Source organism: Callithrix jacchus, chromosome 13, assembly GCF_049354715.1.
Source record: "Callithrix jacchus isolate 240 chromosome 13, calJac240_pri, whole genome shotgun sequence".
Taxonomy (NCBI): Eukaryota; Metazoa; Chordata; class Mammalia; order Primates; family Cebidae; genus Callithrix; species Callithrix jacchus.
Window position 1 is genome coordinate 15,179,051 of NC_133514.1, and position 16,938 is coordinate 15,195,988.

The following is a 16,938-nucleotide window of genomic DNA, read 5'->3' on the forward strand; positions in this document are numbered from 1 at the left end:
TGCGCCGTCCCTCCCCTCCCCTTGACGTCAGGGCCCGCCCAGGCCACGTGATGACAACACAACAGGCGACCGGGCGGGGCAAGGGCGTGTACCTGCGGGCCCCGGAAGTGGAGACGCGAGACTTAGGCTGACGCGCGCACCAGGAACGAACTCTTGCGTGTGACTTGGAATGACCGGATGGGATGAGTGATGCGGGTGGCACTGGGAGAGAAGATGAGGAGAAGCGGAATGAGGAAGTGCGCTTATGTGTTAGCGCCCGAGCCTCCTCTCACGCGAGCTCCACACTGCTTCACCCAGCTCTGCGCATGCTTCTGTTTTCTACCTCTTAGGACTCACTTCTGCAATAGATGTCTTGGGGACACAAAGGAAGCCCCAAACCTAGGTGCCTCCACGAGTAAACTCAAGATAAAGCCGCTGAAACATCAACGCTCCATTCAGGAAACAAGGGAAGGCCGCCCCCAAATTTAATTGCTACAGACTTTAAAAAACGTCAATTACAAACACAGCATCATTGTAAAAAAGAGAGAGAGTGAAAGAAAAGGAAGAAAAAAGAAAAATTCAGGAAAACAGAAGAGAGAAAGAAAAAAGAGAAAACAATCAGGAAAACAGAGGAGAAAGTAATCACCCAAATCCCATGCCCTAATCGATTTCTGGGACATGACGTGGGAAGCCGTTTATCCTGTACGTGGGTAACATTAAATGTTTTCCAAAACATACCTCCTGCTTCACATCTCCGGTCTCCTTGGCCTGATTTATGAGCGATATACATTTCGTGTTTGTCCAGTCTCCTTGGCCTGGTTTATGAGTGATATGTTTCTCTCAGTCTGTAACTTGTCTTTTAATATTTTTTTTCACTCTGTAGAAGCTTAAGGTTTTCATGTAATCAGATTTGTCATTCTTACACGGCTTGAGGAGACTTTAACACCAAGATTATTAATCTACAATTCCCCTATAACTTTTTCTAATTCTCTTAGAGGCTTAAATTTACATTTAGAGCTCTAATCCATCTGAAATTTATTCTCCATATGCTGTAAATTGTTTAACTTCAATTATTCCCAGTTTTGTAGCCCATTGATCCAATAATACTAATTTTAAGCCATCCTGTCTACCCTGATTTGAAATTGCACCTTTGTCACTCTCCGAATGCTCACAAAAATGTGACTGTTTCAGGGCTACCTACAATACCTCTGTTAGCTAACAAACTTTGTCTGCATTTGCCTTTTTCAGATGTTAATGACTATGCTGCAGATAAACTTAAAAGTGGACTTGTCCAAGATTGACCATATGTTGGTAATTATTGAAGCTAGGTAGTACATTAAAGTATTCCTCTAGTTTTTTAAATATATTTGAAAAATTCCACGCTAAAAGGTTTTTTAAAAAGGATTGATTTATCAAATCCCTTTGCAAACTCTTAAGATTTTGGTCAGAAATGAACTCGATTAATAGATTAATTGAGGGATTATTGACATATTTATAGAATTGTTTTCCCAGTCAGTACTACGAGATCCCACTTTGTTCTATTTTCCTTTTAGGAACTCCTTTTAAAAGGTTTTAAACATTCAAAAAAGTTTTTATTAATCATATGCTATTTTATTTTATTGAGACAAGGTCTCACTCTGTCACCCAGGCTGGAGTGCAGTGGTGCAATCATGGCTCACTGCAGCTTCAGCCTTCCAGGCTCAAGTGATCATCCCACCTCAGCTTCCCCAGTAGGTGCAACTACAGGTGCCTGCCATCATGTCCAGCTATTTTTTGTATTTTTTGTAGAGATGTAGTCTCCTTGTGTTGCTCAGGCAAGTCCCAAACTCCTGGGCTTATGGATCCCCCTGCTTCAGCTTCCGAAAGTGCTGGGATTACAGGCATGAGTCAACTCACCCAAGTTACTATATTCATTTTATTGAAAATAATTAGAAAGTTTCCTTGACACTGAAATTACTTTCTTTAAGGAAATATTGTAATTCTGTACAGAAGGACTGGGGCCTGGTGCTTTTAGGAAAGCTGTTTCTATAGGATGTTACCTTTATTTCTTATTTTATGTTGTTTGTCCTCTATTTGTTTCTTGAATATATTACCTAATCGTTTATCTATTTTATTGAGTCTTAAATTCCTGTTTCCTAATTGTATTTTCCCTAATTCTAATTTTTTAACAGCTCCATTGGAATATATTCCACATACTATACAATTCATCCGCTTAAAATTCACAATTCAATGTTTTTTACATATTCACAGAGTTGTGTAACCATCATAGTCTAACTTGGGAACACTTTTGCCACCCCCCCTCCCCCGCCATGAAAGGCTGTACTCATTGGCAGTCACCGTCAACCTTTCCTAACTTCTTAGATCTGGTGTTTATTTCATTCTTTATTAATGTGGGTATTTAAGAGTTTTTCCCTGGTCAGATTGGGTTTTTGTACTATTTTCAGTTTGGGAGTATTTTTTTTTTGGTGACCTTTGGGGCCTAACTTGCGATCCCTTTTGGGGATTATTCTGTATTTGAAAAGAACGTATACTTTGTGTTCACAAAATCAGATTTGATATATCTGTTGGAACACCTAATGTCATTTAAGTTTTCATACAGCTGATTATTTTCACCCCTTTATATGTCATGGATTTCAAGAGGTGAATTTGCATCTCCTACTCCTAGTATGTTTCTTTCTTCTTGTATCTTCATTCCTTATAGTTGATGCAGATGTTCATAACTATCCCTGTTTATCACTGTAACATGGTCATAATTTTGTCCTCAGTTCAAACTCAGTATTAAGATAATTGTTTGGGTTTTTACTATTATTGTTGCTTAGTTGTGTTCACCTGAGATTTTAATTTTTGTTCAGTTAACCTTTATATATATTTATATAATCCTCCCAATCCTTTTCCTTAGTCAAGTTTCTTTTAATGCCCAGCAAGGAACGTCCACCTTTACCTCTGCTACCCATTTTTTAGTTGATCTTTTTTTCCCCCTCACTCTGTCACCCACGCTGGAGTGCAGTGGCAGGATCCCATTTCACTGCAACCTCCGCCTCCGGGTTCAAGCGATTCTCATGCCTCAGCCTCTTGAGTAGCTGGGATTACAGGTGTGTACTACCACGCCCAGCTTTTCTGTATTTTTAGTAATAAAGATGGGGGGGGGGGTCTCACCATGTTGGCCAGGGTGGTCTTGAACTCCTGACTCAAGTGATCCACCCGCTTTTTTTAAGATGGGGTTTCGACATGTTTGTCAGGCTGGTCTCAAACTTCTGACTTTGTGATCCACCTGCCTTGGCCTCCCAAAGTGCTGGGATTACAGGTGTGAGCCACCACGCCTGGCCCCTTTTCTCATTTTAGATATAGATGTACTTCTATTACTTGATTGTGGCAATAGCTAGGATATAAATACTGTTATTATGATTAATTTTGATAAGGTAATAAACTTGAGTAATAAAAAATTTACTTTTTGTTATTTTATGATTTGAGACAGTTTCATTCTGTCACACAGGCTGGTGTGCACTGGTGTTCCTGGATGATATAGTGAAAACCCATCTCTACAAAAAATACAAAAGGGTGTGGTGGTGCATACCTGTAGTCCCAGCTACCCGGTAGGCTGAGGTGGGAGGATCATCTGAGCTCAGGGTTAAGATGGTAGTGAACGGTGATCACACCACTGCACTCCAGCCTGGGTGATGAGTAAGACGGTCTCAAAAAAAAAACAAAAAACAAAAAACCGATGTGGGGTCTGCAAGATGTTTTACTATTATTTTGAGCATTGACTCCATTATACCATACCCATTATGAGTAGTTTTGCCTGGTTTGGTCTTACTCAAATGGTTACCAGGTCCCAACATTTTGGGAAGTGGACTCGGGAGGAACACTTGAGCCCAGGAGTTCAGTCAGGCTCAGCCTGGGCAACATCTACAAAAACTTTTAAAAAGTTAGCTGGGTGTGGTGGCAGGTGCCTGTAGTCCCAGCTACTTGGGAGGCTGAGATGAGAGCACTGATTGGGCCCAAGAGGTTAAGGCTGCAGTGAGCCATGATGAGGCCACTTCATTGCAGCCTGGGTGACAGAGTTTAAGACCCTGTCTCAAAAAAAATTACCATTATTTTATATTTTCTTTACCTCACAGGGTCCCTAGTGTGGCACTCCAGCATATCCTAACCGTTTTGCTGTTACTTGACAACTACACTACCTGCTCAGTCAATCTTTGTAGGGACTGCTAAGGTAAGCATTGGACAGCAAAAGTTTGATACAGATTTAGGCTAAAAAACTAACGTTTTCAAAGATACTGTAACAAAGCAAAATGGTTTTTGACAAACTCTAATTATGATGCTTCATTCTGTTAACACTGCTGGGCAACTTAGTGAATAGAGCAGGAATATATTTCATTTCTGAAAACGGACAAACGTTCTCCTTATAGTGACTCAGTGATATGACCTTTGATAGAACGATATTTAATAAATTATCACTAGTGAATTCTACCAAACACTGAAGGAAGAAGTTACACCAATTTTGTCCACATTCTTCAATAATACAGGAGAGGAAAATTCATTTTATGAGATCAGCATTGGACAGTCACCTTAAAATATAAAAAAAAATTGTGGATCAATATCCTTCATGAATATTGATGCAACCTACTTGCAAAATATAAAAATCAGCTGGCCATAACCAAATGCCCACTCTGATGTCATGACTTGTACTACTTCTAGTTACTTTATTGTAGTACAATGGAATGACATCCCAGTGAGCATTTGTGTCCCCCCTCCACTAGGTTCTCAAATATTTACTCAAGGGCCATAGAACAGTAGTTTGGGGCAAACAATGTGCTGTATTTGGGCCCTGATTTTGTTTTTAATAATGAAGCCCTTCCTATACAGAGACTCCCGCTTATACATTCTCAAAAATACCTCACCACTGCTGTTCAAGACTTAACGATCGCCCCCTAGTGGTTTATTAAAATATATTTCTTTTTTGTTTGTTTTTTTTGAGACGGAGTTTTGCTGTTGTTACCCAGACTGGAGTGCAATGGCGCAATCTCGGCTCACCACAACCTCTGCCTTCTGGGTTCAGGCAATCCTCCTGCCTCAGCCTCCCGAGTAGCTGGGACTACAGGCACGCGCCACCATGCCCAGCTAATTTTTGTATTTTTAGTAGAGACGGGGTTTCACCTTGTTGACCAGGATGGTCTTGATCTCTTGACCTCGTGATCCACCTGCCTCGGCCTCCCAAGTGCTGGTATTATAGGCGTGAGCCACCGCGCCTGGACCTATTAAAATATATTTCTTAAGATATTATATAATTTGTAGAGATGGGGTCTTGCTTTGTCGCCCAGGCTGGTCTCAAGTGATCCTCCCACCTCAGCCTCCCAAAGTGCTGGGGTTACAGGCATGAGCCACCGCTCCCCACCACTGCCCCCTAGTGGGAAAGTCCTCAACGAACGTGTTGCTATTCAGATTACAAAGGAGCATGAGTAGAACATTTGAAAAAAAACACAAATAGTAGTAGCTTTTCCCCTTATGGCAGTTTGTTTGCCAAATTCCTTTTAGAGGAAATTAAGCGTTGTAGTGCCTTCTCTTTGATAAGCACTGAGCTAGAGAGAGACTTAACTTTAAGCTTGTAAAGTGGTGTTTCTTAATTCTAATAGAGGTAAGATGTTACAGTCTAATACCACTGTGCCTAAAGTGTTGAGACAAACTTGATTACAAAAATATCTCTGCCATCTTGAGAACACCTCAACATTCCATAGAATCGCTAAGCATTTTATTGATATTAAAAGAGTTGTAACGTTCTGATCTCATGCATCATTACAAAAAGGAGGGTCATTTCCCAAGGCTTTTTTTGGAGGGGAAGAGGTGCATAAAGCCCCCTTTTTAACCATGGTAAGACATACACACAGAGCTTAAACTATCACCATTTGAACAGATAAAAAAGATACTAAAATAGAGGTGCTTTCAAACGCACAAGTAACTGACTTGATTCTTGACTACCCAGCATATGCCTATCTTTCCCATCTTTTGCAGGGCATTGGTTTTGTTCTTCTGGAAATACACAATACTATCTAAATTTGAATTTCTGTGTAGTAGAAAAAAAAGATAAAAATTGTTTATCAGCATGCATAGTTTTCACATGTGCACAATTTCCTAATAAACACCTTACTCAAAAAATAGTCACACACTGAACCTGCTTTCCTCTCTCTAGCTTAATAACTCACATTTAAGGTTTAAAAAATTCGCAATTTGAAATGAAAAAATTGCATAGATGCATTGTTTTTTAAATTCCAAGAGATAGAAGGCTGCACACAAGCTTACCATCCAGCAGTTAATGGTTAAACATGTGTTTAGACAGATTTATAAAATAATTCTTCCTGCCCAGCCACTAACTAGAGATAAAAAGTGGTTAATAGAATGAAAGTCCATTCCTACCACAATCTTTTCTAAAAGGTTAAGAGAAGGGATGGAATATATATGCATGTGTATTAATGGCAAGAGAATAGGAAATACAAGCAACTTGACAAGACTAAGTTTATTCTAAGTATAATTTTTATTAATAAAAAGATTAACCATGGCCATGTAAAATGAGTGGCTGGGCTTATAGTTTGCTACACCAATGAAATTAAAAAATTAATACTTGAGAATGTTAACAATAATTTATAATAGCATTCCTTGATAGAGGCATTTTAATTTTAGCAATAATTTCTCTTAAATATATAAACTAATCATTAGTGTAATGGAGGAGAATCATCATAGCTACTGATTAATCAAAAAAGAATTTCTGAGAGCTGTTTGGTGGTGTTATTTCAAGACATACAACCAAGTTGTAGGAAAATCTCCCAAAAAGATCTGGAAAGCTGTCCAGTCAGAACAGAGGAAGAGTATCACTGTTTGACACTCTGACAGGGGAATATCCCACTTGCAAGTCAAGTGTGAAGAATAAATAACACAAATTAAGAATGGACCCAAGATCCCCAAATAAATTAGTAATAGTGCCATTAAGAATTATCAGACATAGAATCAATGTGTTCAAATACAAATTCAAATTTGTTAAGTCCAAAAGATACAGTAATTTTATTACATAAAATTTCTTCTGTGTGCTAAAAATGTTAACTTACAAGACATAATATTCGTAGTAGTGTAGAGGGAATCACGGTCGACTCATTTGATTCTTTTTCATTATTGAATAGAAATAGGTAGTGGACATAGAAGCACTGAGTCCTCTGAAATTCAAGGTTGTTATATTACGTTCAACCAAAATAAGACTACCATTCTCTAATAATATAAATGCCTGTTCAATTCACCTTTCAAAAATAAAGTCCATTTCTTCTCCATTAAAGCTTCTGCAAGACTGACAAAGGTACATTCTACCTATTAAAAATAGGAGCACTCTTCATCTTTGGATAAGATATCACCATTTAGGGAAAATGTACTCATATACAGATGACCAGATTTTTACTTGAGGCAGCTGTTGGGAGTTCATTAAGCACTTTTTGAACGCTGTACCTTTAAAAATTTGTCTTTAATATAGCTTTGGAAAACCAAAAATAGAAGAAAAGTATCTATGGTAAAGTATATTTCATTCTGATAGCAGTAAAATACAAAAAAAAAAAAAAAAAAAAAAAAAGGATTTAATGCAGTGTCACTTGATGTTAGTTTTCTGCTCTATGAATGACAAAAAAACTTTTAACTTGTTAAAAATGTTTTAGAAGTCTTTGACTTAGTATTTAGTAAGGCAAAAATGAAATTAAGCACTGTAGAAAGTATTTAGAAATTAAGTTCTACAAATTTGGTTCCCATTTACAACAATTTCATTAAGATACTGAGTTGAGATAAAACGTATCCAATACTGTCATGACATCGGTAAAAAGAAAAAATTCTAATATCATTTATAGATTGTGAAATCCTTAATAAAACCAATATATATTCAAAATATGTTCATACATAACCAATACCTCTCCTTCTGCATGTAAAAGAACACTTGTTAAAAATAATTAACAAAAATACCAATAAAACAATGAAAACCCATTTTGTTTCACTGTGCCTAAAATATGACACAAAATATTGGCTTTAAGAGGTAGGTTAAAAAGAAAAAGAAAACCAGATTCTCCATTCTTTGTCACTTTTATTCAGTAGTAGGTTTTTTTCCTTATTTTCAGTGCCAGACACGGCGAGGAGTGATTACAGCCAACTGTTATGAAAACATTTGTTCGCAACATATACCCCCTTATACCACTGACCCCAAACTGACTCATTTTGTGTGCTTTCATTCTTTCTTTTTTTAATATACCACCACCAAGACCGGGTGGAGGGGCAAGGGTAAGAGAGATGAAGGGGAGGAGTCCAGGAGGCCAGAAGAGGAGGAATGCTACAAGCCACAGTAAGAATGAGCTGTATTTAATTTAAAAAAAGGGGGACGGGGTGTACCCCACAAATGATACAGTAATGAGGATACACAATTAAATCCCTTAGCATGACTGAAGGCTTTCACTGTGTTTGACGTCATCACAATGGAAGGCATAAAAAGTGGAGTAAATCAATGTTGATACAGTCCAATCTAGTCCATTAGGCAAGATGGTGCAATAAGTCATTTAAATTAAAAGTGCCCTACCCTTACCTAAATGGCTAGCAGACATGGAGAACACCACAGTGATGAATCCACAGAGCTTTCTCCATGTAGCTATAACAATGTGTTGTCGAATGGCACACTGTCAAACACTGGAAAGGGGTGCCACAATGGACCTCTCTCTTTTATAGGAACGAATGCTAGATTCAACTATCTCAACTAAGCAGGAAGTGGGTTCTTCTGCTAGGAATGCCAACCCTAATTCACTTTGTCTTGAAATATATACAGATTGTTTGTAGTAGCTACGGCAATGATATTTTCCTTGGGGTGCCAGGCTGTGTGAAGGATTTTCTTATTGAAGTCTAAGCTGTCAACACTTATTTCATCTTTCTTTCGCTTGCCGCTTGCACAGACTTTGCGGGGCTTCAGAACCGTGCGAGGCTTATTGTTTTCCCGCGATGCTTCTAGGGTTATGTCTCGCTTTGTGTTTCTGTCAAACATTCTGAAGAAATTATTGTAAGATCCAGTCATGACAACACTGTGAAAGCAGACAGAACACTCAGTCAAACAAGCAGGAACAAGAGTTTTTTTTTTTGTTTTTTGGAGATGGAGTCTGGCTCTGTTGCCCAGTCTGGAGTGCAATGGCACAATCTTGGCTCACTGCAACCTCCACCTCCCGGGTTCAAGCAATTCTCCTGCCTCAGCCTCTCGAGTAGCTGGGACTATAGAAGCGTGCCACTATGCCTAACTAACTTTTGTATTTTTAGTAGGGACAGGGCTTCACCATGTTGGCCAGCATGGTCTTGATCTCTTGACCCCATGATCCACCTGCGTCAGCCTCCCAAAGTGCTGGCATTACAGGCATGAGCCACCGTGCCTGGCCTCATTTTACTTTTACCACTAAAATTATTTTAAGCAAATATTTGTATAAGTATCAGTTTGAAGGGGTGGCAAAGTTTTTAAACTGCCCAAGACACTTCCTTATCAGTCCTACCTGCCACCCATTACTGCTCAACATTTATTAAGTATCCTGCAAACAGAACTTGGTTAAGTCCGAAGCTCTTAATAATTTGGAAAGGGTCTGCTGCTACCACTGCTTACCACACGGTTCAAATTATTACTGTAAACAAGGATTACCGGATACTGGGGAATTGTTCAAAGTATAAATGATTATCTATTTAGTAATGTCAATTCTTAAAGGACACTTGACAACAATTTTAATCAACCCCTGAAGACAATAAAACAATTTCTTTGAAAACGGTTTATGCAATTTAGATTGACATATCTGTATCATTTGAGTTTGTGAAGTTTTAATGGATTAGGGCACCTACTCTGTGGCTATTTGAAACTTTTAAAAGGTATCAATTAGGCCCGTATTTCTGTGGCATTCTTGCCAAAAATGTATAGTCCGAATCTAATCGCAAGGAAACATTCTATAAAATAACCAGCCTATGTTCTTCAAAATGCCGAGGTCACAAAAGATAAGGAGACTGAAGAACTCTTTCAGAATAAGGGAGAGTAACAAGAGATGACAACCAAACTCTGGATTGGATACTGAGCCACACCGACTCTTCTGCACCATAAAGGACACAGTTACAGTGACTTGTGAGTTTCAATGGGTCTGTGGATTAGATGGCAGTACTGCCTCACTGTGAACGCTGCTTTGGATGCTACACTGTCACTGTGTGGGAAAGGGTTTTTGTCAGGAAATACTAATTTAAGAATTCAGTGTAATGAGCATCATGTGTGGCAGACAAGTTGTGTGTGTGTGAGCACATGTGCATGCACCTGTGGACAAACACAGCTATAAATAAAGGAAGAATAAACCATCTGATACAGCAAACAGCAACAGGGGAACTTGGGTAAAGGCCAAATGAAGAGTTCTTTATTATTCTAACAAATTTTCTCTCAGTTTGAAATAATTAAAAAAAAAATTTTAAGATTAAGGAAAATAAATAATTTCCTTCTCAGGAAAGAACATACAGTCGCTAATTATCCTGCTTCAACAATACAAGGAAGACCTAGTGGTAGCAGTGCGCCACACCCTAGTTCAGGAGCTCTCTTCACATTTCTTAATCTTTTTTTCCCTTCTTCCCTTTCCTTCTTTCTTCTTGATGCCTCGGGTTTAGTAGTGCACTCAAAGGCAATGTTTGCTACCAATAGAGCTCTAGGTTTACTAGTCCTCATGTCAAAATCAGGTAATTTCAAAAGCCAGATGAAAGAAAACATTCTGTAAGTTTTTATCTTCTGTAACACATAACAGCATGAAACCTGAATCATATTAAGCTCTGTGATAAAACTGTTGTTAAATACAGTATCTCTAATTACCTTAAATCTAAGTTTAATTCCAAAATCATGTTTTCTTTTACTACTTTCTGTCCTACTGGAACCGAGTGGCAAACAGACAACTAAAAGACTCAAAGTTAAGACTTACTTTATCTTTAAAAAATGGTAACATTTTACTAAAAAGGAATCACACTATGGCAAAATTATTAATGATAAAAAGCAAAGGTAACTACTCCGAATATTTTAACCATATATATTACGGTTAACATAATACATACATAGCATACATATGCGTTACCACTTGTATGGGGTGTTAATGCAGCATCTGGAAAACTTGGTGCCGCTAACAATCCAAATGAATTATCTGCCACATGAATGCTTCTAGAACAGTTTAATGGCGGAATAACCACCAAACTGAAGCTTCATCATTTTAATGGTTAGCATGTCAGAAATATGATCTGGTTCATAAAAGAAAGAAATTTCTAGACATTTAAATAATTTAGAGTATCTGGAATTTGTGTACTTTTATATTTACTAGCAAAATACAATGCTTAATTCTTATCTGCCAGTACTGCTGTGCTGTATCAGATTACTGAATTTATTTCAAGGAATTCCTAGGGACAAATGAGGTTAGGCCTTAGAATGAAATAGTTAAGTTTCTTTTCTCTAATAAAATTCATATTTGAATGAGAGGTTTGACTTAAAATCAATTACCTGTCAGATCCATTCCAACAACATTCAAATTTGTCAAATATGCAGTCATTTTCATACAGTGAACAGAGTTTACTTCTGAGGTATTCATGCACCTACGGAAAAAATACAAATATACCGCAGTGAAATTAGGAAAATTATTTACCAAGTCCATATCTTTAAAAAGAGAAAAAAAAGCATATAGAGACACATACATGCACCTTTTAAACCTATTAATCTCAATCTTCTTAGTAACAATAAAGGCATTTTGTCCTTTTATAAACACACAAGCCCTTCAGGGAGGCACATTTATTTACTACTCGTATGACGAGGGAAAACTCCATTTTGGGTGTGACATGCATATTCTTTATAGGCCTGAATAAAACATTCAGGCGAAAAAAACACTTGAAAATGGCACAAGTAAGAGGCTAATAAAAGAACATTACAGCAATATCTGAATATCACTATTGTTGGCTTTCAGTCTATTAACTACTGATAGCAACACTGAAACTGTACCTATTTCTTTCTTTCTTTTTTGAGTCAGTCTTACTCTGTTGCCAAGCTAGAGTGCAATGGTGTGATCTCGGCTCACTGCAACCTCCATCTCCCAAGTTCAAGTGATTCCCCTGCCTCAGCCTCCTGAGTAGCTGGGACTACAGACGCGTGACACCATGCCCGGCTACTTTTTTTGTATTTTAGTAGAGACGGTTGTTTCACCATGCTGGCCAGGATGGCCTGAATCTCCTGACCTGGTGATCCACCTGGGACAGCCTCCCAAAGTGCTGGGATTACAGGTATAAGGCACTGTATCCAGCTACCTATTCCTTTCTTAAATACCATTTTCTGAACATAAATTTAACTGAAGCTTGTCTTTTCAGTTATAAATGCACATGTATGCATAGCATACCCATGCCTTGGTTTGGTGATAAATTATATGGTTATCCTGGGCATATAGTATTAAAAATTTGAAAGTATCAGATATTACTTATAATTAAATCTCATATTTAAAAAGTAGTCTGAGAAATTTGACATATTTCAACATTAATTACAAAGAAAAGTTCCAATGTATTTGTTGTAACTCAAAGGAAAAAACAAGTGTCTATTTCACCATCTTTTTAAGGAGCTACTTAAGGAGAAATGGCAGAAACGAGTAGGTGCCTTCTAAATGTTAGAATTTTCTATTCTATATGAAACAAGCTAAACTTATTTTCAGTGTCCATTTTAACTTTAAATATAGTGGAATGATTCAGGCCATGTCTGTAACATTAAGTGAAAATCTGTAATACAGAGAGAGGAATAACAACTCCCGTGGGGTTAGGATCAAAGGGGAACATGTAACATACCCACACACAAAACAGATAAATACCCTTCAGTCCCACAAAACCCAGCACAATGCTGGTACAAATTCAATAGAAGTAGTTGTATCTATATATGATACGTTTGCCTATAATGTGACTACTTTTAATCACTATGATTATAGGTAGAAAAGTAGCACATCAGGTGAAATTAGGTAGATCATCATAATTTAGCAACATTTTAGGATGCATGTTATAGGGTTTCTCACTATACATCAGTATGAAGCTAAGGTTCAAATCGATTATTCACAATGGGAATGAAATGGTGTGAGGGTAACTGGGAGATGATTTATCAATCCGGGCAGTTACACAAATAGAAGTCATTTCTCAGTATCCAAGAACCCCAGGTATACCCAAATCTGCAGTTAGCCCTTCACAGATGAAGTTTTGGCCCTCTATATATTTTAGGGGTTTGCATCCCTTAAATACTGTATTTTCAAATGTCCATAATGAAAAAAAACTCTGTGTATGAGTGAACCCATTCAGTTCAAATAAATCCGTGCTGCTCAATAGTGTATGAGTGAACCCATTCAGTTCAAATAAATCCGTGCTGCTCAATAGTTAGCTATACTTGGAAAGCAAAGCAGTATTTTGTCTTTTTGGCTTTTGTTTCACTGCAGTATTTATTCTGAAATTTCACATATTGAATCGAATCTTGGTTTATGTTTGTCAGAGGATTTAAAAGTTTGAGAAATGTACTTCTGAGTTTATTGAGAATATATAACATGACTAAAGTATAAGAATAAATTAAAATGACTTCAACACTGCAGTCTAGGACCTAGCACAGGTTTGTGCTGGCCCTCACCCTGTTCCAGGCTGTGTACTTCTTCATTCTCTTCTCTGTTTGATGTAGTGGACATGGATCAATAGTAGTGGCTGTCTGATAAGAGAATCAAGAACTGACATCCAACAACAGATAGACAACTCCTAAAGCCATCTGCTAAGGCTTTCAAGCCCTTCTCCTTTAGCAGAAAATAACAGTTATCTGCCGAAAGGCAAAACATAGTCCATTTGACTTGGCACACCAAGTTTAATCTCTAGTTCAACTATTCCCACAACCTGAGCAGGTGCACCTCTACTAGGACTGGCCACTTTCCCCAATCCCTTTCCTGCCCAGAACTTAATGAAGGGTGCTCTTCCTTCCTCACTTTAAATGTACATAGTGGCAGAAAAAAAATGTCAATACTGAACCAAATGGGTAGCAAAATCACTTTAACTGCAAAACTCAAGAGACGACACAACCTAGGTAAGTATATATACATTTAACATAAGGAAAAGCAACATAATCATAGATCTCTGAGGGAAAAGGCCTAATAGTGAACAAACACCATACAGGGATTAAAACCTAGTTAACAAAATCCTTCTCTATACAAAGTAAACAGGGTATATGCTCATTGAAAGAAAAAACTGCAAATACCTGGTATGTTTCCACAGGCCTGTTTTCCATATTTAAGTCCCAAATTTTGACTGACAAATAGTCTCTAGTCATCATATATCGACCACTATGGCTGAATTTTACATCCGAAATAGAGGAGATGATTTCGGAAAAAAATGACCTGTTACTGGGATCTTCAGGTTCTTCAAACACTAAAAACAAAACAAAACAACACAAAAAGGGCAAAGTGTACAATATTCTGGCTTGGACAAAGTATTTCCTAAACAACCATTCACAAACTCCCTACAAGTGAGATAAAATGCCAGGCTAATAAAGAACTGGAAAACATCTCTCTGGCTAGAATTCTCCTGAAAGCTTCTTCGGATAATTGAATACTGAAGTTGAAGATGCACAAGTATGCCGTATACTTCCAGACTCGTGTGACTAATTTAGAACCAGACTCACCTGGGACTTCTGACTTCAGTGCACCAGGTTTATTGGTATATTCCTGCAATACACCTCACTGACTGCCTATATCACCATTAGAAACACACCATCCTCGCCCATCCAAATTCACACCAGGATTTTATTTTCTAGTAGCCAGGTAAAATTATTTTGGTAACAGGCATGTATCAATTTTCATGAATTAATATTCAACAAGACAAGAATATTGTATCCTGAAGTTTTTAAACCAAAGTTTTTATTTATTTATTTACTTTTAAGCCAAGGAAACCTCTTCTCAGAAGAAATCTTCCTAGGAAGCTCAAAATAGGAAGGGAGGAATGAGGGAGGATGGGAAAAAGAAAGGAGCAGCTCTACTTGAATACAAAGTTAGAGGGCCCAACCACAAGTTCCCAAAGAACAACAACATACCACAAGAAATGCATTTCTTCGCAATCAATAGACATGCCCTCCAAGAGAGCTTAACTACGTGCTTCCAGGGAATAACCTGTAATGCCTCATGAGAAGGGAGGCAGATTACCAAGGGTACAGGTGGCTCTGGACACACAGCTTTAAGACTTGTAAACCTCTGTAATTACACTTATCATGTGTAAGGCTCATTTCAGACAAACAGAATATATAATCATTTTAAGGAAAGACAAACTTACATTTTAATCATTTTAAGAAAAGAGAAACTTACATTTAGAATGTCTATCACAAAGGGCAGATGCCCTCATGTCACAGAGCCGAATAGTTCCTTTACTGCTGCTGTATACAAATGTGTTACAGCTGTTTGGATGGAATTCCGCTGCTGTAATCACCTCTGTTAGCTCTTCCATATTGGCAGGCTTGATATCCACAATGTCTAGACAGCATTTTATTAAGGAATTTCCACTTAGAAAAAAAGGGCAAATATAATTCTACATCCCTTAAACCTAAAATCCACTCACAGACCTAAGCACAAGTATTAATTCTGAATTGCATTCCACTCTTAAAGTGTATAAATTCCAAAGGGATTAAAACTTTTTTTTTTTTTGAGACAGAGTATTGCTCTGTAGTCCAGGCTGGAGTTCAGTTGCGTAGGCTCGACTCACTGCAACCTTTGCCTCCTGTGTTCAAGGAATTCTCCTGTCTTAGCCTCCCAAGTAGCAGGGACTACAAGCACATGCCACCATACCTGGCTAATTTTTTGTATTTTAGTAGAGATGGGGTTTCACCATGTTGCCCAGGGTGGTCCTGAACTCCTGAGCTCAGGGAATCTGCCCCCTTCTACCTCCCAAAGTGCTAGGATTACAGGTGTGAGCTGTAATCTAGCACCCAGCCTGGGATTAAAACATTTAGTGCTAAAAACTACCTAAATGAACAATCTCAGAATAAAACACGCAAGTTTTAAATCACTGTAGCAGGGGTTCCCAACCCTTGGGCTATAGACTGGTACTGGTCTCTGGTCTGTTGGAAACTGGGCTGCAAAGCAGGTGAGCACTGGTCAAGCAAGCATTACTGCCTGAGCTCAGCCTCCTGTCAGATCAGCAGCGGCATTAGAGTCTCATAGGAGCTGAACCCCATTGTGAACTGCACATATGACGAATCTGGGTTGTATGCTCCTTATGAGAATCTAATGCCTGTTGACCTGGGGTGTAAGTTTCTTCCCGAAACCATTGCCTGACCACCCCATTCCATGGAAAAACTGTCTACCATGAGACCAGTCCCTAGTGCCAGTAAGGTTGGGGACCGCTGATTTTAGAGTACAGAGGTCTGTCCAAGCAGGGCACAAGTCTCAAAAGCCATAAAGAAAAGATTGGTGATACATTTATCTTCATAAACAGTAAACAGTAACAGAATCCCAAAACGAAACCCTCAAGAGGGTGAAAAAGGAAAACTGCACCAAGAACAATAGAGTTAATTTACTTAACACAAAGTGCTTTAAAAAAATAAATATATGGCCGGGCGCGGTGGCTCATGCCTGTAATCCCGGCACTTTGGGTGGCCAAGGTGGGCGGATCACGAGGTCTGAAGTTCAAGACCAGCCAGGCCAACATGGTGAAAAACCCTGTCTCTACTAAAAATACAAAAAAATTAGCCAGCCATGGTGGCACATACCTATAGTCCCAGCAATTCGGGAAGCTGAGGCAGAAGAACTGCCTGAACCCAGGAGGTGGAGGTTGCAGTGAGCCAAGACTGTGCCACTGGACTTCCAGCCTGGGCGACAGAGTAAGTCACCATCTCAAAAAAATAATAAATAAATAAATGTATCCAGTGGGGTGGGG

General features: G+C 38.4%; 1 protein-coding gene and 1 long non-coding RNA gene across 5 annotated transcripts in view; one reads left to right on the top strand and one right to left on the bottom strand.

Annotated features, from left to right (window-relative positions):
- The first annotated feature begins 86 nt into the window (after window positions 1-86).
- Window positions 87-7,986, top strand: LOC103787452 (uncharacterized). The gene is made up of 3 exons (XR_004732660.3): window positions 87-681; window positions 1,228-1,290; window positions 4,098-7,986. It is a non-coding gene; the product is annotated as an uncharacterized LOC103787452 (long non-coding RNA).
- An 80-nt stretch (window positions 7,987-8,066) lies between these two features.
- Window positions 8,067-16,938, bottom strand: part of PPP2R2A (protein phosphatase 2 regulatory subunit Balpha) — a 74,577-nt gene continuing 65,705 nt past the window's right edge. For all 4 annotated transcript variants that reach the window (XM_035269972.3, XM_002756823.7, XM_078347207.1 and 1 more), the window contains 4 exons: window positions 15,372-15,536; window positions 14,273-14,442; window positions 11,525-11,616; window positions 8,067-9,062 (listed from right to left, as the gene is read on the bottom strand). In XM_035269972.3, the coding sequence (XP_035125863.1) occupies window positions 8,783-9,062; window positions 11,525-11,616; window positions 14,273-14,442; window positions 15,372-15,536 (707 nt within the window). In that variant the 3' untranslated portion in view covers window positions 8,067-8,782. The remainder of the gene's footprint in view (window positions 9,063-11,524; window positions 11,617-14,272; window positions 14,443-15,371; window positions 15,537-16,938) is intronic.